At 47.2% G+C, this 24,474-nt stretch overlaps 1 protein-coding gene across 1 annotated transcript in view; it reads left to right on the top strand.

Annotated features, from left to right (window-relative positions):
* Window positions 1–2,635: 2,635 nt before the first annotated feature.
* Window positions 2,636–24,474, top strand: part of LOC310854035 (copper-transporting ATPase 2-like) — a gene marked incomplete at both ends in the record, with an annotated part of 47,780 nt that continues 25,941 nt past the window's right edge. Inside the window, 9 exons of the mRNA XM_083758511.1 lie at window positions 2,636–2,989; window positions 9,842–10,090; window positions 12,206–12,641; window positions 16,352–16,603; window positions 18,043–18,206; window positions 19,097–19,258; window positions 19,740–19,813; window positions 20,941–21,124; window positions 22,745–22,978. Of these exons, the coding sequence (XP_083614637.1) occupies window positions 2,636–2,989; window positions 9,842–10,090; window positions 12,206–12,641; window positions 16,352–16,603; window positions 18,043–18,206; window positions 19,097–19,258; window positions 19,740–19,813; window positions 20,941–21,124; window positions 22,745–22,978 (2,109 nt within the window). The remainder of the gene's footprint in view (window positions 2,990–9,841; window positions 10,091–12,205; window positions 12,642–16,351; window positions 16,604–18,042; window positions 18,207–19,096; window positions 19,259–19,739; window positions 19,814–20,940; window positions 21,125–22,744; window positions 22,979–24,474) is intronic.

Here is a 24,474-nt window from a genome sequence, read left to right on the forward strand (position 1 = left end):
TTTCATAGACAGAAGACAGAGCGCTCTGGTCACGTTCAGGTGTTTTATAGACAGAAGACAGAGCGCTCTGGCCACGTTCAGGTGTTTCATAGACAGGAGACAGAGCGCTCTGGTCACGTTCAGGTGTTTCATAGACAGAAGACAGAGCGCTCTGGTCACGTTCAGGTGTTTTATAGACAGAAGACAGAGCGCTCTGGCCACGTTCAGGTGTTTTATAGACAGAAGACAGAGCGCTCTGGTCACGTTCAGGTGTTTTATAGACAGAAGACAGAGCGCTCTGGCCACGTTCAGGTGTTTCATAGACAGGAGACAGAGCGCTCTGGTCACGTTCAGGTGTTTTATAGACAGAAGACAGAGCGCTCTGGTCACGTTCAGGTGTTTCATAGACAGAAGACAGAGCGCTCTGGTCACGTTCAGGTGTTTTATAGACAGAAGACAGAGCGCTCTGGTCACGTTCAGGTGTTTTATAGACAGAAGACAGAGTGCTCTGGTCACGTTCAGGTGTTTCATAGACAGAAGACAGAGCGCTCTGGTCACGTTCAGGTGTTTCATAGACAGAAGACAGAGCGCTCTGGTCACGTTCAGGTGTTTTATAGACGGATATCCAGTGTTGTGTTTTATAGACGGTTGTGCATCTCAAACTTGCCTCGTCGGGCGACCTGAAAACAGACTCCACCCTGCCAAGTTTAAGCAGTGGACATTAATGTTTAAACATTAATGTTTGTTTGAGAAGCACATGGAGGGTTTTTAGGCCTCCTGAACATTGTTGTTTAAACATTAGTGTTTGTAGGACTGTTGACTGTTTGTTGTGACAATCTGAGGAATGTTTGTCCTATTTGAGAAGGAAACTAACAAAGTAACAAACATTGTTCTAAACAGTGGTTTAACAAATTACTCCATTGTTTTACTGGTGCGGGCAACCTGTATATTTGTAACTGTATATAGTGTGTCCCATGTTCATTTTGCTTCATCACTTCAGAGAGAGAGCTTTGACGTTTAACCCCTTCTGACCTGAGATCAGATTCTATAAATGTCTTCCACATCCTGACAGTTTTCTGAAAAAGCTACGTTTCTATGTCAGTGGTTCTTCGGTTTTTCAAAAATAGCAGACCAGTCGACAGGCAGGAACAACAGGCGGCAAATTCATTTCCCCTCAAACCGATTTTTCTCAATAAAAGCTACAGGCTACGAGAGCTTAATTTGCCGCCTGTTGTTCCTGCCTGTCGACTACAAAACAATACTACAACATGACGTAACGATATCATCCTGATGACTACAAAACCCCTAACCCTAACCCTAACCCTACAGCATGACGTAAGGATATCATCCTGATGACTACAAAACAACACTACAACATGACGTAACGATATCATCCTGATGACTACAAAACAATACTACAACATGACGTAACCATATCATCCTGATGACTACAAAACAACACTACAACATGACGTAACGATATCATCCTGATGACTACAAAACAACACTACAACATGACGTAACGATATCATCCTGATGACTACAAAACAACACTACAACATGACGTAACGATATCATCCTGATGACTACAAAACAACACTACAACATGACGTAACGATATCATCCTGATGACTACAAAACAACACTACAACATGACGTAACGATATCATCCTGATGACTACAAAACAATACTACAACATGACGTAACGATATCATCCTGATGACTACAAAACAACACTACAACATGACGTAACGATATCATCCTGATGACTACAAAACAATACTACAACATGACGTAACGATATCATCCTGATGACTACAAAACAATACTACAACATGACGTAACGATATCATCCTGATGACTACAAAACAATACTACAACATGACGTAACGATATCATCCTGATGACTACAAAACAATACTACAACATGACGTAACGATATCATCCTGATGACTACAAAACAATACTACAACATGACGTAACGATATCATCCTGATGACTACAAAACCCCTAACCCTAACCCTAACCCTACAACATGACGTAGCGATATCATCTGCTCCCGACAGGATCATATGCAGACTTTTGAAACGGAGAGCAGGCTTTCCTCCGAGGCGGTGGAAACTAAAGCCTGGTGAGGCGAGGTGACTGAATGAATAGACGTAGCACTGTTTCAGTCTGTGAACAGAACAGGCTGTAGGATCCAGGTGTGTCTGTGCGTACAGCCATAGCACCGTGCAGAAAAAGGTCACCAGCCCTTTCCTCAATGGGAGGCTTGTACAGGGACCGCCCGCAGCCTTCCCGGGTCACTGCCTCGGCCCGACAACTCAGCCCACCTCCATGCCCTCGTCCCTGCCTCACGGCCCGACAACTCAGCCCACCTCCATGCCCTCGTCCCTGCCTCACGGCCCGACAACTCAGCCCACCTCCATGCCCTCGTCCCTGCCTCACGGCCCGACAACTCAGCCCACCTCCATGCCCTCGTCCCTGCCTCACGGCCTCACAACTCAGCCCACCTCCATGCCCTCGTCCCTGCCTCAACTCAGCCCACCTCCATGCCCTCGTCCCTGACAACTCAGCCCACCTCCATGCCCTCGTCCCTGCCTCAACTCAGCCCACCTCCATGCCCTCGTCCCTGCCTCAACTCAGCCCACCTCCATGCCCTCGTCCCTGACAACTCAGCCCACCTCCATGCCCTCGTCCCTGCCTCACGGCCCGACAACTCAGCCCACCTCCATGCCCTCGTCCCTGCCTCACGGCCTCACAACTCAGCCCACCTCCATGCCCTCGTCCCTGCCTCACGGCCTCACAACTCAGCCCACCTCCATGCCCTCGTCCCTGCCTCACGGCCCGACAACTCAGCCCACCTCCATGCCCTCGTCCCTGCCTCACGGCCTCACAACTCAGCCCACCTCCATGCCCTCGTCCCTGCCTCACGGCCTCACAACTCAGCCCACCTCCATGCCCTCGTCCCTGCCTCACGGCCTCACGTTACAGCGTTCAGACTATGGGGTCTTATCGGGTATTAACCCATTCTGACCTGAGATCAGATTCTAAAAATGTCAGTCGTTCTTCGATTTTTCAAAAAATAGCAGACCTACAAGCTCGTATCGCGCCACTCGGTGGCGCGATATGAGCTTGTAGATCTGCTATTTTTCAATAGCTAAAGCATAACATGATGCCAACACCAAAATGGGTGCCCGGTCAGAATGGGTTAAAGGGTAAGACCACTTTTTTTTGAGGTTTTTGGGTTGTGTAGTTACTTTGCCATGATGCAACTCCAAATGTGGACAAGAAATAAAAATAATAACTGCTCCAGTGATTTAGAAATTGATAATTCAAAATATGCTCCTCATTGACTTACATTGTAGCTAAAACAGCTCTCAAAGTCACTCTTTTAGTACGTAAACAAACACAAACAAAGTTGATTCAGACAATATAGAGCATCACCAAAACTCATGTGGTTTTATTATGCTGTTTTAGCTACAATGTAAGTCAATGAGGAGCATATTTGTCTCCACCAGGCCGAAGGCATGGGGGGAGAGTATGTTTTGCACTCCGTCCGTGAGCAGCTAATCTCGGCCACCGTTAACCCGGTCGATGCCAAATTTTGCACACACACTCCCTGGATGCCAACGATGAACCTCTGCCCCAAACTTTCCAGAACGGCCTGTTATAGCGCCACCAGGAGGCCGCTTTGTGCAAAACAAGTTTTTGCACAGTACACCTACAGATTTTGTCCAAACATCACGCAAATTGGTACACAGTCTCTCTAGAGCCATTCAACGAAACCGGTCTTTCAGATTTCTCAGACTCCATCCTGATTTACTTTTGTTGCCCTTTTATCCAACCACCAGATGAAGGCAAGCTGCAATGTCCTACATTCCTATCCTGGTGGAGACCTGTGCCCAGAAGGGCACTTTTTCTAGTTTGAATTATCAATTTCTAATCACTGGAGCAGTTATTTTTTTTAATTTCTTGTCCACATTTGGAGTTGCATCATGGCAAAGTAACTACACAACCCAAAAACCTCAAAAAAAGTGGTCTTACCCTTTAACAACAAATATCACTTAAAAGCTCCGTTGATCTCACCTCCACTAAGGTAACCGTACCGGTGGCACGTACAGTACACAGCGTGGTCATTGAACCGGCAGTGACTGTATTTGATTTCTGGGAAATGCTACATCACCCTGATGTGTGCATGTGTGCTTAGTTTAGGCTACAGGGCATACTGTACGCTGCAGTGCACTTTGAACAGCTGTCATGCAAAGCAGGCGACATTTCACTGTTTGTCTTTTAGAGTCCTGGAGCTTTGCTCTGTCATTGATTGTGCAATCGCATTATGATTTCATTTTTTATTTCATTTCATTCAGAGGTGTGTGTGTGTGTGTGTGTGTGTGTGTGTGTGTGTGTGTGTGTGTGTGTGTGTGTGTGTGTGTGTGTGTGTGTGTGTGTGTGTGTGTGTGTGTGTGTGTGTGTGTGTGTGTGTGTGTGTGTGTGTGTGTGTGTGTGTGTGTGTGTGTGTGTGTGTGTGTGTGTGTGTGTTCACATTGGGAGGCTTAAAGTTATACAGTTATGTGGGAGGAATTTTTTCATCTACTGGTCATGTGGTCATCATCAAGGCCTGATCATGTGACTCTCTGTCTCTGTTTCTCTCTCTGTTTCACTCTCTGTCTCTCTCTCTCTCTCTCTCCGTCTCTGTCTCTGTCTCTGTCTCTGTCTCTGTCTCTCTCTCTGTCTCTGTCTCTGTCTCTGTTTCTCTCTCTCTCTCTGTCTCTGTCTCTGTCTCTGTCTCTCTCTCTGTCTCTCTCTCTGTCTCTGTCTCTGTTTCTCTCTCTCTCTCTGTCTCTGTCTCTGTCTCTGTCTCTGTCTCTGTCTCTGTCTCTGTCTCTGTCTCTGTCTCTGTTTCTGTATCTCTCTCTCTCTCTCTCTGTCTCTGTCTCTGTCTCTGTCTCTGTTTCTCTCTCTGTCTCTGTCTCTGTCTCTGTCTCTGTCTCTGTCTCTGTCTCTGTCTCTGTCTCTGTCTCTGTCTCTCTCTCTCTCTCTCTCTGTCTCTCTCTCTCTCTCTCTCTCTCTCTCTCTCTCTCTGTCTCTGTCTCTGTTTCTGTATCTCTCTCTGTCTCTGTCTCTGTTTCTCTCTCTGTATCTCTCTCTGTCTCTGTCTCTGTTTCTCTCTCTGTCTCTGTCTCTGTCTCTCTCTGTCTCTCTCTCTGTCTCTCTCTCTCTCTCTCTCTCTCTCTCTCTCTCTCTCTGCTATTTTCAAAATATGTTTTTATATATTTGATAACTTGTGAACCTTTTTAGCTGCACCATTTAGAGTACTTTTGATACTTCGCAGTATCATTATTACTTATTATTAAATACTTTTGTATTTTTACTCAAGTAGATTATGTATTTTGGACTTTGACTACTACAGCATTGATAAACTTTAATCCATTTTGGGGCGGGAACCCTTTTTGGTGAAAAATAGCAGATCTACAAGCTCGTAGATCTGCTATTTTTGAAAAATCGACTGAAGATCGACTGACATAGAAACATAGCTTTGTCAGAAAACTGTCAGGGTGTAGAAGACATGTTTAGAATCTGATCTCAGGTCAGAATGGGAGCCACTGAAGCACACAGGGCTGTGTGGAATACGAGAGTAAACAAAGGCTGTTTCTCAATACTGTCCTTGTCTGTACTTGTCTGTCCTTGTCTGTACTTGTCTGTCCTTGTCTGTACTTGTCTGTCCTTGTCTGTCCTTGTCTGTCCTTGTCTGTCCTTGTCTGTCCTTGTCTGTACTTGTCTGTACTTGTCTGTCCTTGTCTGTCCTTGTCTGTACTTGTCTGTACTTGTCTGTACTTGTCTGTCCTTGTCTGTACTTGTCTGTACTTGTCTGTCCTTGTCTGTCCTTGTCTGTCCTTGTCTGTACTTGTCTGTCCTTGTCTGTACTTGTCTGTACTTGTCTGTCCTTGTCTGTCCTTGTCTGTCCTTGTCTGTACTTGTCTGTACTTGTCTGTCCTTGTCTGTACTTGTCTGTCCTTGTCTGTACTTGTCTGTACTTGTCTGTACTTGTCTGTCCTTGTCTGTCCTTGTCTGTCCTTGTCTGTCCTTGTCTGTCCTTGTCTGTCCTTGTCTGTACTTGTCTGTCCTTGTCTGTCCTTGTCTGTCCTTGTCTGTCCTTGTCTGTACTTGTGTTCCCGTGAACTTGTGAAACGTCATCTGAGTCGATCACAACGCAAGGTCAATATAAAATAGATTTACACAGCTGTTTATGTATGTTGTCCATGATGATTATAATTATTGCACTTTAGACTCTACTATAGCCGTTTTACAGCTGTGCTGTTATAACTAAAACATATAAGTGTCACTCTGTTTTGGCCTGACAATTTGATTGTACAATATTCGTTTGACCGTAAGCTTATTTTCACCGCTGTTGACCTCTGGCATTGTCACGGTCTGTGCGTCTCCATGCTGGCCCCTCCCACATTCTGTTCCACCACACCAGAGCCATAGAGACAGAGTTAGGACACATTCTGTTCCACCACACCAGAGCCATAGAGAGACAGAGTTAGGACACATTCTATTCCACCACACCAGAGCCATAGAGAGACAGAGTTAGGACACATTCTATTCCACCACACCAGAGCCATAGAGACAGACAGAGTTAGGACACATTCTATTCCACCACACCAGAGCCATAGAGAGACAGAGTTAGGACACATTCTATTCCACCACACCAGAGCCATAGAGACAGACAGAGTTAGGACACATTCTATTCCACCACACCAGAGCCATAGAGAGACAGAGTTAGGACACATTCTGTTCCACCACACCAGAGCCATAGAGACAGAGTTAGGACACATTCTGTTCCACCACACCAGAGCCAAATTCACAAAATACACTTCATACATAAAAACACTTTTTTTTTTACAAACAATTCAACCAGACAAAACAAAACAATACAATTCCTAGATAAACAAGAAACAAACAACAACAAAACAAAAAACAACAAAACAAAAACTGCAACAAAAAAACATTTCACACAACATGGACATAACGTAGACATAACACATGGATCACTGCATCATGGATCTGCTACAGTGATGATCAGTGAAAACATGAACAGGTAGTCTCCAGATGAGAGGACGAGAGTTTTAACCCATTCTGACCTGAGATCAGATTCATACGAGGTTTCCGCCGGACACACACTGGTCTGATGAACCCATTCTGACCTGAGATCAGATTCATACGAGGTTTCCGCCGGACACACACTGGTCTGATGAACCCATTCTGACCTGAGATCAGATTCATACGAGGTTTCCGCCGGACACACACTGGTCTGATTATAACCCATTCTGACCTGAGATCAGATTCTAAAAATGTCAGTCGCTCTTCGATTTTTCAAAAAATAGCAGACCTACAAGCTCGTATCGCGCCACCTGGTGGCGCGATATGAGCTTGTAGATCTGCTATTTTTCAATAGCTAAAGCATAACATGATGCTGACACCAAAATGGGTGCCCGGTCAGAATGGGTTAAACAAATGGAAAGATGTTATTGAACGAATATGGACAGGTAGATTGTTCCGGTCACAACAAGGAGCTTTGAACATAAATGATTTTTTGCAAACTGATGTGGGTATATTGAAGTAAACCTGTGAGCAATGTCTAAGTTGATGTTTAGAAGTGCATGGCATCGTAAGCTGTTTAAAACACTGTGGATAATTGAAATTAATACATTTTAAAGATGGAATGCAGCCAGTGCTGCTGTCTTCTTGAGGTGGGAGATGGTAAGTTGAGATTTTCGTACAATGTATTGTATACAGTGACAACTAAAGTCTCTTTAATGTTTATGTTGTGCTATTACTAAAAAAACTTCTCTTTAAATATATTTTTTATCCCACGATTTCGTAACCCATTTTTCACCCCTGTGTCAATCATCTAATGTGATCCTGGGCTCTACACACCCTCCACCAACCTAGTCCCCATATATGGGGGACAAGGAGAGACCAACCTAGTCCCCATATATGGGGGACAAGGGGAGACCAACCTAGTCCCCATATATGGGGGACAAGGGGAGACCAACCTAGTCCCCATATATGGGGGACAAGGGGAGAGCAACCTAGTCCCCATATATGGGGGACAAGGGGAGAGCAACCTAGTCCCCATATATGGGGGACAAGGGGAGAGCAACCTAGTCCCCATATATGGGGGACAAGGGGAGACCAACCTAGTCCCCATATATGGGGGACAAGGGGAGAGCAACCTAGTCCCCATATATGGGGGACAAGGGGAGACCAACCTAGTCCCCATATATGGGGGACAAGGGGAGACCAACCTAGTCCCCATATATGGGGGACCCATATATGGGGGACAAGGGGAGACCAACCTAGTCCCCATATATGGGGGACATGGGGAGACCAACCTAGTCCCCATATATGGGGGACAAGGGGAGAGCAACCTAGTCCCCATATATGGGGGACAAGGGGAGACCAACCTAGTCCCCATATATGGGGGACAAGGGGAGAGCAACCTAATCCCCCATATATGGGGGACAAGGGGAGAGCAACCTAGTCCCCATATATGGGGGACAAGGGGAGACCAACCTAGTCCCCATATATGGGGGACAAGGGGAGACCAACCTAGTCCCCATATATGGGGGACCCATATATGGGGGACAAGGGGAGACCAACCTAGTCCCCATATATGGGGGACAAGGGGAGAGCAACCTAGTCCCCATATATGGGGGACAAGGGGAGACCAACCTAGTCCCCATATATGGGGGACAAGGGGAGAGCAACCTAGTCCCCCATATATGGGGTATATGGGGGACAAGGGGAGACCAACCTATTCCCCATATATGGGGGACATGGGGAGACCAACCTAGTCCCCATATATGGGGGACAAGGGGAGACCAACCTAGTCCCCATATATGGGGGACAAGGGGAGAGCAACCTAGTCCCCCATATATGGGGTATATGGGGGACAAGGGGAGACCAACCTAGTCCCCATATATGGGGGACAAGGGGAGACCAACCTAGTCCCCATATATGGGGGACAAGGGGAGACCAACCTAGTCCCCATATATGGGGGACAAGGATTACTGCATGTTTTTTTGTGAGGGTATACCTACTACCTACCCTAAAAAACTCTCAAACAAAGGGATTAAAGAATTTAAGTTCCCTACTCATTGTTTAATGAGTTCCCTGTACTTAGACTGTTGGGCTGGGGAGACAGAAGTGCCTCTACTTCCCCTATCAAGATATATATATAAAAAAAAAAAAAATTTGGCCTCATTCCTTGCTAAACTATAACCTAATGTTGTCGCTGTGTTTTCCGGACTCCTGCTTTTCGGTATTTGACGATGTTTCCCAGTTTTCTTCCTCAGGTTTGACCTTCTGCTTGTGTTTTGGGGACGTTGATACGGCTTGCTGCTTTTTGTTGTGTTTTCCTTTTTGACCTGCCTGCTTCAGTTTTTGTATACTTATATCCCTTTAAGTTTGGTCACTATTAAACTCTTGCAAAGTACCCCTTTTGGTGTTAGCATTATGCTATGCTTTTTTTAGCTATTGAAAAATAGCAGACCTACAAGCTCGTAGCGCGCGCGCTACGAGCTTGTAGGTCTGCTATTTTTCGAAAAATCGAAGAACGACTGACGCCAGGGCTCCACTGGGCGCGTTGCGTCACGCGTGCGTGCGTCAAAAAACGAACCGGTTCAATTTAAATGGTGACGCAGACGCGACGCAACGCGCCCAGTGGAGCCCTGGCCTGACATAGAAACATAGGCTTTATCAGAAAACTTGTCATTTTCAAACAGACATTTTTTAGAATCCGATCTCTGGTCAGAACGGGTTAATGAATCCAATGTCTCTCGTTTCGTCCAGGAGAATGTCCCCGTCGTCGTCGTCGTGGCGACGGCGGTCAGCCGCCTGGAGAGGCAGGCTCACGACAACCTGGCGTTCGACAGTGGCAGCCAGGGGGAGCTGTCCCCTCCTCCTCCTCCTCCTCCTCCTCCCAGCAGCAGGGTGCGCTCCAGAGCCGTGCGGATACGCGTGGAGGGCATGACGTGCCAGTCGTGCGTTCGCTCCATCGAGGGACACGTGGGCGCGCTGCCCGGCGTCACGCACATCCAGGCAGGTGGAAAGTAACCGAGTACATTTACTTAAGTGCTACAGCCCTCTCGGTACCCAGGCTTTTCTGTCCTCGTTTTGTGTTCGGCTCAACAAATGAAAGCCTTTGAGGAACGTCACACATTTCCTGGTCTAGGACAAGGAAGCTCTGAGAAGGAAGGGAAGTGGTCACGTGACTGGGCTGCGCCATGACACTTTCATGGACACTTTGACGGGAGCCAAACTACACCCGGAAGTTTGGCAGAATGCACTGGAGTCAATGAGAGCTCAGTGACCAGCTCATGAACACTGGAGTCAATGAGAGCTCAGTGACCAGCTCATGAACACTGGAGTCAATGAGAGCTCAGTGACCAGCTCATGATCACTGGAGTCAATGAGAGCTCAGTGACCAGCTCATGAACACTGGAGTCAATGAGAGCTCAGTGACCAGCTCATGAACACTGGAGTCAATGAGAGCTCAGTGACCAGCTCATGAACACTGGAGTCAATGAGAGCTCATAGTGACCAGCTCATGAACACTGGAGTCAATGAGAGCTCAGTGACCAGCTCATGAACACTGGAGTCAATGAGAGCTCATAGTGACCAGCTCATGAACACTGGAGTCAATGAGAGCTCAGTGACCAGCTCATGAACACTGGAGTCAATGAGAGCTCAGTGACCAGCTCATGAACACTGGAGTCAATGAGAGATCAGTGACCAGCTCATGAACACTGGAGTCAATGAGAGCTCAGTGACCAGCTCATGAACACTGGAGTCAATGAGAGCTCAGTGACCAGCTCATGAACACTGGAGTCAATGAGAGCTCAGTGACCAGCTCATGAACACTGGAGTCAATGAGAGCTCAGTGACCAGCTCATGAACACTGGAGTCAATGAGAGCTCAGTGACCAGCTCATGAACACTGGAGTCAATGAGAGCTCAGTGACCAGCTCATGAACACTGGAGTCAATGAGAGCTCAGTGACCAGCTCATGAACACTGGAGTCAATGAGAGCTCATAGTGACCAGCTCATGAACACTGGAGTCAATGAGAGCTCATAGTGACCAGCTCATGATCACTGGAGTCAATGAGAGCTCAGTGACCAGCTCATGAACACTGGAGTCAATGAGAGCTCATAGTGACCAGCTCATGAACACTGGAGTCAATGAGAGCTCAGTGACCAGCTCATGAACACTGGAGTCAATGAGAGCTCATAGTGACCAGCTCATGAACACTGGAGTCAATGAGAGCTCATAGTGACCAGCTCATGAACACTGGAGTCAATGAGAGCTCATAGTGACCAGCTCATTAACACTGGAGTCAATGAGAGCTCATAGTGACCAGCTCATGAACACTGGAGTCAATGAGAGCTCATAGTGACCAGCTCATGAACACTGGAGTCAATGAGAGCTCATAGTGACCAGCTCATTAACACTGGAGTCAATGAGAGCTCATAGTGACCAGCTCAGGAACACTGGAGTCAATGAGAGCTCATAGTGACCAGCTCATGAACCAACATTATTTATGAACAATTGAGACCTTTTGTAAAGTAATCACTTCTGGAAAATAACAGAAGACATGTAACACATTATTGTCTGCTGTGTTGTTATTCGATGTTTACACTGTATCTTTTTTTTATAGAGGTATCTAAAGAGCACAAAGTACCTTTCTGAATGCACCAAGTATCGCGAGGCTTCCCACCGTTTCCTGTCTGGCAGCCAAATCTCGCGATACTTCGGAGCCAGAAACGATATACCGGCTGCTGTTAAGATCCTCAGATAACATTATATACTGTGCACTCTGTGCACATCGAAAAGGAAGTGATTAGAAAACAACATGTGATAATCATGTCTTCTGTTATTTTCCAGAAGTGATTACTTTACAAAAAGGTCTCAATCGTTCATGAATAATGTTTGTTATGAGCTGGTCCAGCCCGGCTCCATTCACTGCCATGTATTCATTGAACTTCCGGTGTGAGTTTGGCTCCCATGATGAAAGTGTCCATGAAAGTGTCATGGCGCGGCCCGGTCATGTGACCACTTCCCTTCCTTCTCAGAGCTTCCTTGGTCTAGGAGAGTGGGAGTTAACTACAGTGCAGAGGGGGCGGGGCTCACAATGACCTTTGACCCCACCGCTGCAGGTGCTCCTCCAGCAGGGCGTGGCGCGCGCCGTCTTCCAGCCGCTGGTCACCACGGCGGAGACGCTGAGGTCAAAGGTCGAGGACATGGGGTTCGGCGCCACGCTGATGATGGCGGAGGAGGAGGAGGAGGAGGAGGAGGGGCCAGACCACGCCACGGGCCCCGCCCCCGAGACGGTCGCCATCTTGCATCTGTCGCCGCCGACGGAGACGCAGACGGAGGAGGAGGAGCAGAGCGCCACCGTGTGGATCGGAGGGATGACGTGCGTCTCGTGCGTGGCGGCCATCGAGGGGCGTGTCTCTCAGGCGGCCGGCGTGCGCTCCGTCAGCGTGTCGCTGAAGGAGGGGAAGGGGACGGTGACCTTCGACCCCAGGCTCACGCGGCCGGAGCGGCTCCGGGACGCCATCGAGGACGCGGGCTTCACGGCGTCTCTGGAAGGTAAGGTGGGAGGGGCTCCGGGGAGCTTGTAGGTCTGCTATTTCTTTTAAATCGAAGAACGACTGACTTAGAAACATAGCTTTGTCAGAAAACTGTCAGGATGTAGAAGACATTTATAGAATCTGATCTCAGGTCAGAACGGGTTAAGAGGTTCTGTGGGTCGTTTGGACCCACTCCACCTTGAAGCACCTCTTATGGGCTTTTGATTGTGAAGCCCACTGATTGGCTCTTGAACATTGGCTCTCAAAAGGACCATTCATAACGATGATAATGAGGCAACACAAGAATTCAGAGTTAGGAAGTATAAGGATTTTACTCTAGTAAGGAGACAAACTTACAGTACATGACCTTTTCATGAGTCACAAAGGGTGACAGCCTTTATAATGTAGCTTTCACTTCCACAACAGCCCAACCCCCAACATAGCCTCAGGACTTTGAGCCAGTTCAACAAACGGGACAGTGACTTTGTAAAACCAAACAGCACCACAGGGCTGTGACAGATGAGACAACCTCAGAGTGTAACTTAGAGGAGACTCTTTCATAAAGGGGTATTATTAAATGTTTACATCTTCATTTCTACGACAAACACAGCTGGACTGGCTCCATTCAGAACGGCTCAGACAACACAGCTCTAGTCGGACGTCACAGAACACCACTGTGTCTTTGGAAGGTTCACATTATGCAAAAGGATAATGTATGAGACAGGATGTTTATTAAACACAAAGTTAAGGTGTTTCTTTTTTGCTGCTATCTACGTTTAGAAACGCAAAACGTTTACAAACTCAAAACGCATAGCAGTGTGATGCGTTTTGAGCTTGTAGATCTGTAAGTTTTGATATGACGGTATATAATGTGACCCGATCTGGAGTGTGTGTGGAACTAAAGTGGCCCTCTGGAGTGAGTGTGGAACTATAGTGGCCCTCTGGAGTGAGTGTGGAACTATAGTGGCCCTCTGGAGTGAGTGTGGAACTATAGTGGTCCTCTGGAGTGAGTGTGGAACTATAGTGGCCCTCTGGAGTGAGTGTGGAACTACAGTGGCCCTCTGGAGTGAGTGTGGAACTATAGTGGCCCTCTGGAGTGAGTGTGGAACTATAGTGGCCCTCTGGAGTGAGTGTGGAACTATAGTGGCCCTCTGGAGTGAGTGTGGAACTATAGTGGCCCTCTGGAGTGAGTGTGGAACTATAGTGGCCCTCTGGAGTGAGTGTGGAACTATAGTGGCCCTCTGGAGTGAGTGTGGAACTATAGTGGCCCTCTGGAGTGAGTGTGGAACTATAGTGGCCCTCTGGAGTGAGTGTGGAACTATAGTGGCCCTCTGGAGTGAGTGTGGAACTATAGTGGCCCTCTGGAGTGAGGGTGGAACTATAGTGGCCCTCTGGAGTGAGGGTGGAACTATAGTGGCCCTCTGGAGTGAGTGTGGAACTATAGTGGCCCTCTGGAGTGAGTGTGGAACTATAGTGGCCCTCTGGAGTGAGTGTGGAACTATAGTGGCCCTCTGGAGTGAGTGTGGAACTATAGTGGCCCTCTGGAGTGAGTGTGGAACTATAGTGGCCCTCTGGAGTGAGTGTGGAACTATAGTGGCCCTCTGGAGTGAGTGTGGAACTATAGTGGCCCTCTGGAGTGAGTGTGGAACTATAGTGGCCCTCTGGAGTGAGTGTGGAACTATAGTGGCCCTCTGGAGTGAGTGTGGAACTATAGTGGCCCTCTGGAGTGAGTGTGGAACTATAGTGGCCCTCTGGAGTGAGTGTGGAACTATAGTGGCCCCTCTGGAGTGAGTGTGGAACTATAGTGGCCCTCTGGAGTGAGTGTGGAACTACAGTGGCCCTCTGGAGTGAGTGTGTAACTATTGTGGCCCTCTTGAGTGAGTGTGGAACTATAGTGGCCCTCTTGAGTGAGTGTGGAACTATAGTGGCCCTCTGGAGTGAGTGTGGAACTATAGTGGCCCTCTGGAGTGAGTGTGGAACTATAGTGGCCCTCTGGAGTGAGTGTTGAACTATAGTGGCCCTCTGGAGTGAGGGTGGAACTATAGTGGCCCTCTGGAGTGAGTGTGGAACTATAGTGGCCCTCTGGAGTGAGGGTGGAACTATAGTGGCCCTCTGGAGTGAGTGTGGAACTATAGTGGCCCTCTGGAGTGAGTGTGGAACTATAGTGGCCCTCTGGAGTGAGTGTGGAACTATAGTGGCCCTCTGGAGTGAGTGTGGAACTAGGTGTATGGTGTGCAATGGTCGGAGTCACAGAGTACAAGGTGATACAGTATTCCTCCCCTTAACACATGGCCGCTTGTCAAACTAATTTTCTCTCTAACCTGTTGGCCGCGAGTCGCCCTGGCAACCAGACAAGTATCCCTTCTCTTCTGGCACGGAGATGGAGGGCTCTCCAATCAGTCTGCTGCTTTTCTTTGTTGGATTTAATGACACGGTGGGTTGCCAGAAAAGGGAATTAGCGCAGGTGGATTATAAGCACTGTGTTTCACGTAACCTCTTTTTTTTCAATTTGAACCATCAAGGTCATTCTCGGGTTAGCTTATAGTCGAGTTACAGTCAGGGGGAGAACACAGTTCTGTAGTCCAAACAATACTTTTGTACTATTACTATTGAATTATTTTTTAACTTCAATTGCTCCCCCCCCAAAAAAAACAACAACTGAACTTTAAACATTCAGCAGATTTCTGTGGTCTGGGGTTGTTAAAAAACAAAGTATTAACACATTGATTATATACCTGGCAATCAATGTGTAAAAGAAGTGCGTACTCGCCCATGTCTTGTCGCCTCTTATAAGAACCTTTCCTCCTCCAATCATAACGACCAACCCTGTCTTGTCTCCTCCTATCAGAACCTTCCTCCTCCAATCATAACGACCAACCCTGTCTTGTCTCCTCCTATCAGAACCTTTCCTCCAATCATAACGACCAACCCTGTCTTGTCTCCTCCTATCAGAACCTTTCCTCCTCCAATCATAACGACCAACCCTGTCTTGACTCCTCCTATCAGAACCTTTCCTCCAATCATAACGACCAACCCTGTCTTGTCTCCTCCTATCAGAACCTTTCCTCCAATCATAACGACCAACCTTGTCTTGACTCCTCCTATCAGAACCTGTCTCCTCCAATCATAACGACCAACCTTGTCTTGACTCCTCCTATCAGAACCTTTCCTCCAATCATAACGACCAACCTTGTCTTGACTCCTCCTATCAGAACCTGTCTCCTCCAATCATAACGACCAACCTTGTCTTGACTCCTCCTATCAGAACCTTTCCTCCAATCGTAACGACCAACACTGTCTTGACTCCTCCTATAAGAACCTTTCCTCCAATCATAACGACCAACCTTGTCTTGACTCCTCCTATCAGAACCTTTCCTCCAATCATAACGACCAACCTTGTCTTGACTCCTCCTATCAGAACCTTTCCTCCAATCATAACGACCAACCCTGTCTTGACTCCTCCTATCAGAACCTTTCCTCCAATCATAACAACCAACCTTGTCTTGTCTCCTCCTATAAGAACCTTCCTCCAATCATAACGACCAACCCTGTCTTGACTCCTCCTATCAGAACCTGTCTCCTCCAATCATAACGACCAACCTTGTCTTGTCTCCTCCTATCAGAACCTGTCTCCTCCAATCATAACGACCAACCCTTTCTTGACTCCTCCTATCAGAACCTGCCTCCTCCAATCGTAACGACCAACCATGTCTTGTCTCCTCCTATCAGAACCTGCCTCCTCCAATCGTAAGGACCAAAGTAACGGCCGGTCCAGAGTCCCTTCTCCAGCGTCCCGCGGCCCGGTGACTCTGCGACCCCACGGCGAGGTGGCGCCGGCGGGCCTCGTACCGACCGGCGACCCGCCGGACCCCGCCACCGGCGGTACCGCCGCTACGCTGCAGAAGTGCTTCGTCCGCGTCACGGGCATGACGTGTGCCTCCTGCGTGGCCAACATCGAGAGGAACCTGCTGAAAAACAAAGGTACTGTAAATAATACTGTAAAACTAGAAAAAGTGCCCTTCTGGGCACAGGTCTCCACCAGGATAGGAATGTAGGACATTGCAGCTTGCCTTCATCTGGTGGTTGGATGAAAGGGCAACAAAAGTAAACTAGGGAGTTGGCATACAAAGTTATCCACAGATCCGTGCAGTTAGGGGTAAAAACACTTTTCGGCCCGTTATAGCGCCACCTTGAGGCTGAGTTGAAATTGTTCATGTGGCATTTCTTCCTCGGCCTAGTGGGAATGTGGGTGCACAATTTCACGGAAATCACGCGATGTGTTCATGATTTGCAGCATTTTGTTTGAAACTGAGCACTCCTGTGAACTTTGGAAGCCAATCTTAACCAATCAGGATGGAGTCTGAGAAATCTGAAAGACCAGTTTCGTTGAATGGCTCTAGAGAGACTGTGTACCAATTTGCGCAATGTTTGGACAAAATCTGTAGGTGTACTGTGCAAAAACTTGTTTTGCACAAAGCGGCCTCCTGGTGGCGCTATAACAGGCCGTTCTGGAAAGTTTGGGGCAGAGGTTCATCGTTGGCATCCAGGGAGTGTGTGTGCAAAATTTGGCATCGACCGGGTTAACGGTGGCCGAGATTAGCTGCTCACGGACACACACACGGACGGACACACGGACGGACGGACGGAGTGCAAAACTCTCCCCCCATGCCTTCGGCCTGGTGGAGACAACAAAGGTACTGTAAATAATACTGTAAAACAAAGGTACTGTAAATAGGCCCAAAATGGTAAATAGTCGGGGTGCACGATTAAAAATTTAACCCATTCAGGCCTGACATCGAAATAAAAAAATTATGTCTTCTAAAATAATGACAATTTTCGGAAAGATTTGAGGCACATTTTAACGATATTTCAGAAATAGCAGACCTACAAGCCCATAGCGTATATAACAGTATAGCCTATTGGCACTGGGTGGAAAACATACATACAGTATAGCCTATTGGCACTGGGTGAAAAACATACATGCAGTATAGCCTATTGGCACTGGGTGGAAAACATACATACAGTATAGCCTATTGGCACTGGGTGAAAAACATACAGTACATGCAGTATAGCCTATTGGCACTGGGTGGAAAACATACATACAGTATAGCCTATTGGCATAATAACCCATTCTGAACGGGAACCCATTTTGGTGTTAGCATCATGCTATGCTTTAGCTATTGAAAAATAGCAGATCTACAAGCTCATAGCGCGCCACCGAGTGGCGCGCTATGAGCTTGTAGGTCTGCTATTTTTTTTTTAAATCGAAGAACGACTGACATTTTTAGAACCTGATCTCAGGTCAGGATGGGTTAATCAGACCCAGTGTGTGTGTCCCAGTGGAAACCTCGTATGAATCTGATCTCAGGTCAGAATGGGATAACTAACGTATAAAACACTTTCCTGTTGCGTTTCCAAAGGGGTCGTCTCCGTCCTCGTGGCCCTCATGGCCGGGAAGGCAGAGGTCAAGTACGACTCGGACGCCATCGACTCCACGGGGATCACCAGACTCATCGAGAACATGGGCTTTGGCGCCACGCTGATGGAGGACAGCGCCGCCACCCAGGGGAGACTGGACCTCATGGTAAGTACAGCGCCATGGCCCAGGGGAGACTGGACCTCATGGTAAGTACAGCGCCATGGCCCAGGGGAGACTGGACCTCATGGTAAGTACAGCGCCATGGCCCAGGGGAGACTGGACCTCATCGTAAGTACAGCGCTGGGGTCTCCTCCCAGTGGGACGTGCGTCTAGGACCTCCCTATAGAGTGAGACGCCCGAGAGGCATCCTAACCAGATGCCCGAACCACCTCAGCTGGCTCCTTTCCAGGCGAAGAAGCAGCGACTCTACTCCGAGTCTCTTACGTGACTGAACTTCTCACCCTATCTCTGAACTTCTATCTCTACGGGAGATGAACTTCTATCTCTAAGGGAGATGAACTTCTATCTCTAAGGGAGATGAACTTCTATCTCTAAGGGAGATGAACTTCTATCTCTAAGGGAGATGAACTTCTATCTCTAAGGGAGATGAACTTCTATCTCTAAGGGAGATGAACTTCTATCTCTAAGGGAGATGAACTTCTCAGGGGCGGCGGTGGCTCAGGGGGTAGAGTGCCTGGATGGAAACCGTAAGGTTGCCAGTTCGAACCCGGGCTCCCCCAGAGTTACTGTCGAAGTGTCCTTGAGCAAGACTCTGAACCCCTAATTGCTCCCGATGTGCTAGTTGGTGCCTTGATGGTTTCCGCTGCCATCGGTGTATGAATGTGTGTGTGAATGGGTGAATGTAATGCACAATCTATGTAAAGCGCCTTGGATAAAGGCGCTATATAAATGCACCATTTACCATTTACCATTTCTATCTCTAAGGGAGATGAAGCAATTTAAAAAAATATATAACCCCCCCCAAAAAAATGTTTTGTCCCTAAATGCCCCCCAGCAGATATCAGGTATGAATAAATGTCTCCCCCTGGTGGTAGATATCGGGCATGACGTGTGCGTCCTGTGTCCATAACATCGAGTCCAGACTGACCAAGACCAAAGGGGTTCTGGGGGCGTCCGTCGCCCTGGCCACCAAAAAGGCCCACATCCAGTTTGACCCGGACGTCCTCGGAGCGAGAGACGTCATCAGAATCATCGAGGTAAGAAGAGTTGTTTCTGAGCCCCTCCTATGACCCCTCCTATGACCCCTCCTATGACCCCTCCTATGACCTATGACCCCTCCTATGACCTATGACCCCTCCTATGCCCAGCTTATTGTGTGCGTGTGACGCGTACACCCCATAATGGTTCCATTTGTACTCTCAGAGTTAAATTAACTTTGACTGTACAATTTACATTGGGGGTCTCAGAGATAGAAATGGGGGTCCGTAGACTAACATGCATGTCAAACTGGGGGTCCTTGAAATTAAACGGGTTGAGAATCACGGCTAGAGCCGTAAAGATATTCTCTTATGGGGGTCCCTGGCATATCTCTTTAAATGGGGGGTCCGCGCGCTAATTAGTGTCAATTTGGGGGTCCCTGACGTGAAAAGGTTTGGGACCCACTGCCCTAAACGTAGGCCTTCAGAGAGGTCTTATATTCACCCTAACCCCGGCATCTCTTCTCATTTCTCGTCCCAGGGCCTTGGATTTGGGGCCAGTCTTTTAAAGCCAGGTTTTGGAAACAACCTCGACCACTCTGAAGAGATTCGACAGCAAGTATCTCATTTAGTTCCATTCCATGTTTTCTTGTGGGCCCGATCTACAAGCTCATAATGTGTCGCGGTGCGATGCATTGTGTGAGCTTGTAGATCTGCTATTTTCCAAAGATTTATTTTAGACATTAATTTCACATTTGAAAACGTATTATTTTACTGTTGGTACTTTTCTGTGCATTTTGATGCAGATACTATTACTTTTGTACATTTAGTACATTATATAGGAATTCTACTTGTAACAGTGTACATCTGCATTGCAATATTGATACCTTTAAAGGTACTATGTGCATTTACAACTGTATTTAATATTTAATATCATCTTGTTCAAGTCCCTCAAATGTATTTCTAATGGTTTGAATTCACCACTCTGATATAATAATAATACTAATTAATAATAACTATCTGATATAAGCATATCATGTCATTTCTGTCAGGATTCTAAAGTAATTTTAGCTGCAGTACCACAATGTCCTGTTGTGGTGGGGGCGCTGTGTATATGCAGATTATTTAATCTTTGAGTCATTATAATACTGATGCTAGATAAAACCAGGCTTGTTTCCATTCCATGCCAGCATGGAAAATCAACAATGGCCGACATTGTAAACAAAGTGGACATGCAAATTTGGAACTGATGACTGAAGAGGGGGCGGGATTATGCAAAGTAGGGCAGGTGTTAAAGATGACATCATCATGGGTACCACCAAATCAGTCGAGCTGTTCCTGAGAGCAATTTCCACAAAAGCCCCTATAGACCGATTCGCAGAGGGTTTCCTGGGCGCGGCCATTACTGAGGTGTACCATATTGAGTGCAGCAGCACTGATTAGCTACACCTGGCCTACGGAGCACCTGCTCCATGGATTACACCTCAGTAATGGCCGCGCCCAGGGCACCCCTCTGTGAATCGGTCTATAGGATGACAAGAAAATGAGCTTGTAGATCTGCTCTTGACAATTTGAGCAAATCTTTGAGCAAATGTGTGTGTGTGTGTGTGTGTGTGTGTGCGTGTGTGCGTGCGTGTGTGCGTGCGTGCGTGTGTGCGTGTGTGTGTGTGTGTGTGTGTGCGGGTGCGTGTGCGTGTGCGTGTGCGTGTGTGGTTGTGTTCCATGCCTTCCATGCTTCTCAGATGGAAGAACTCGTTCCTGTTCAGCCTGGTGTTCGGCGTGCCCGTGATGGGTCTGATGATCTACATGATGGTGATGGACCGCCACCACGCGGAGCACGGCGGGGCCATGCCTCAGGACCAGAACCTTCTGCCGGGCCTGTCCCTGCTCAACCTGGCCTTCTTCCTGCTCTGCACGCCCGTCCAGGTCATTGACCCCTTCTGACCTGAGATCAGATTCTATTCTAATCACCTGTCCAGGTCACTGACCCACTTCTGACCTCAGATCAGATTCTATTCTATTCACCTGTCCAGGTCACTGACCCCGTTCTGACCTCAGATCAGATTCTATTCTATTCACCTGTCCAGGTCACTGACCCCGTTCTGACCTGAGATCAGATTCTATTCTATTCACCGGTCCAGGTCATTGACCCGTTCTGACCTGAGATCAGATTCTATTCTATTCACCGGTCCAGGTCATTGACCCGTTCTGACCTCAGATCAGATTATATTCTATTCACCTGTCCAGGTCATTGACCCGTTCTGACCTGAGATCAGATTCTATTCTATTCACCGGTCCAGGTCATTGACCCGTTCTGACCTCAGATCAGATTATATTCTATTCACCTGTCCAGGTCATTGACCCGTTCTGACCTCAGATCAGATTATATTCTATTCACCTGTCCAGGTCATTGACCCGTTCTGACCTGAGATCAGATTCTATTCTATTCACCTGTCCAGGTCATTGACCCGTTCTGACCTCAGATCAGATTATATTCTATTCACCTGTCCAGGTCACTGACCCCTTCTGACCTGAGATCAGATTCTATTCTATTCACCTGTCCAGGTCACTGACCCCGTTCTGACCTCAGATCAGATTCTATTCTATTCACCTGTCCAGGTCATTGACCCGTTCTGACCTGAGATCAGATTCTATTCTATTCACCTGTCCAGGTCATTGACCCCTTCTGACCTGAGATCAGATTATATTCTATTCACCTGTCCAGGTCATTGACCCCTTCTGACCTCAGATCAGATTCTATTCTATTCACCTGTCCAGGTCACTGACCCCTTCTGACCTCAGATCAGATTATATTCTATTCACCTGTCCAGGTCACTGACCCACTTCTGACCTCAGATCAGATTCTACAAAATGTATTCTACATCCTGACAGTTTTCTGTCAATGGATTAAAGGAGAATTCCATACTAAAAGGCTTTCTTACCTTTCTTTGTAGTTGTTACGTCCCCACCAAAGAGGTCCAGGTGTTATTTGTAGTTGTTACGTCCCCACCAAAGAGGTCCAGGTGTTATTTGTAGTTGTTACGTCCCCACCAAAGAGGTCCAGGTGTTATTTTGTGCAAAAGCTCCTTATTGGCTATTTCCCCTACCATAATCCCTAAATGAATTGCATTGAATTGAATGGGAATTGAATGGGGCTATGGGGTGTTGTGCTAATTCGCTTATTTCCATCGCTCAAAATTATAATTTCTTTGTATATATCCTCTCTTCATAATGTAAATAATATCCCAAGCGGCACACTTTACTACTTATTTCGATGGAAATAAGCGAATTAGCACAACACCCCATAGCCCCATTCAATTCCCATTCCATTCAATGCAATTCATGTAGGGCTTATGGTAGGGAAAATAGCCAATAAGGAGTTTTTGCACAAAAAAAACACCTGGACCTCTTTGGTGGGGACGTAACAACTACAAAGAAAGGTAAGAAAGCCTTTTAGTATGGAATTCTCCTTTAAGTAAAAACGTTGCATACTCCCCCCCCCCCCCCCCACTCCCCCCCCCCCACCACCATCCCCCACCCCTCCAGATCTTCGGCGGGCGGTACTTCTACGTCCAGGCGTTCCGCTCGCTGCGTCACCGCACCGCCAACATGGACGTGCTGATCGTGCTGGCCACCAGCGTGGCCTACGCCTACTCCGTGACGGTGCTGGGCGTGGCCATGGCGGAGGGCTCGCCGCGCAGCCCCGTCACCTTCTTCGACACGCCGCCCATGCTCTTCGTCTTCATCGCCCTCGGGCGCTGGCTGGAGCACGTCGTCAAGGTGCGTGAGAGAGAAAAAAAAAGGCCGCCGTTGAAAATGTATAAAAAAAATCACACCTGTGTGAACTGAGTGTTACAACTCCCCTCTCTCCTCTCTCTCTCTCTCTCTCTCTCTCATATTAGCAGGCAACAGTGCATCACTAATACTATATCTCTCTCTGTTTCTGCACAACAGCGCCCCTACTGGTAATAATAATAATAATAAAACTTTATTTGTATAGCACCTTTCATGACATGAAATGGAGCTCAAAGTGCTTTACAGAACAATGGAGAATAAAAGAAAAGCAAGGCAACGACATTAAAAAACAAGCAGTAATGCAATACAGTGAGGACATGAATAACAAAAAAATAAAAAATAAAAGATCAATTAAAAGCAATGTTGTAGAAGTGGGTCTTGAGCTGAGCTTTAAAAATGTCTACAGAGGCTGCCTGACGAAGGTACAGTGGGAGTTTATTAAACTACAGTGGCGGCCTGACGAAGGTACAGTGGGAGCTTGTTCCAAGCCGACGGCCCGTAGAAGCAAAAAGCTGCTTCCCCGTATTTTTTAGTTGCCATTTTTTTGGGCAAAGCGAGCAGGCCAGCAGTGGAAGACCTTAGGGGGCGGTTTGGGACATATTTAGGCAGGCAGTCAAGTAGGTAGGAAGGTGCGAGACCATTGAGAGCTTTATAGACAAGTAAAATAATTTTAAAATCAATCCTAAAAACAACTGGAAGCCAGTGCAGTGATGCCAAAACTGGAGTAATATGTTCTCTCATCTTAGTTCTAGTTAAAACTCTGGCTGCTGCATTTTGGACAAGTTGTAATCTGTCAGTTGTTTTCTTAGGCAGTCCTGAAAAAAGTGCATTGCAGTAATCAAGCCGAGAAAAAACAAAGGCGTGGATTAGCGTTTTTGCATCGTCCAAAGACAAATAGGCTCTGATTCGTGCAATATTTCTAAGGTGAAAAAAGGCAATCTTGGTGACATGATTAATGTGTGAATTAAAGTTCAATTCAGAATCAATAATAACCCCCAGGTTCTTTACTGTACTGTTAGTTTCTACAGTTAGGTTGCCCAGTCTGCTTATTATTGATTATTTCTGCTCACTAGAACCGATTATGAGAACTTCTGTCTTGTCCTCATTTAGCTTGAGAAAGTTCTCACTCATCCAACATTTGATGCTAGACAGGCAGGTCAACAGCGGGTCTAAAGCACATAATTGTCTCCACCAGCCGAAGGCATGGGGAGAGTATGTTTTGCACTCCGTCCGTCCGTCCGTGTGTCCGTGAACAGCTAATCTCAGCCACCGTTAACCCGGTCGATGCCAAATTTTGCACACACACTCCCTGGATGCCAACCATGAACCTCTGCCCCAAACTTTCCAGAACGGCCTGTTATAGCGCCACCAGGAGGCCGCTTTGTGCAAAACAAGTTTTTGCACAGTACACCTACAGATTTTGTCCAAACATCACGCAAATTGGTACACAGTCTCTCTAGAGCCATTCAACGAAACGGGTC

This window comes from Protomyctophum parallelum (assembly GCF_964188405.1).
Source record: "Protomyctophum parallelum genome assembly, chromosome: 23".
In the NCBI taxonomy this organism is placed as follows: domain Eukaryota; kingdom Metazoa; phylum Chordata; class Actinopteri; order Myctophiformes; family Myctophidae; genus Protomyctophum; species Protomyctophum parallelum.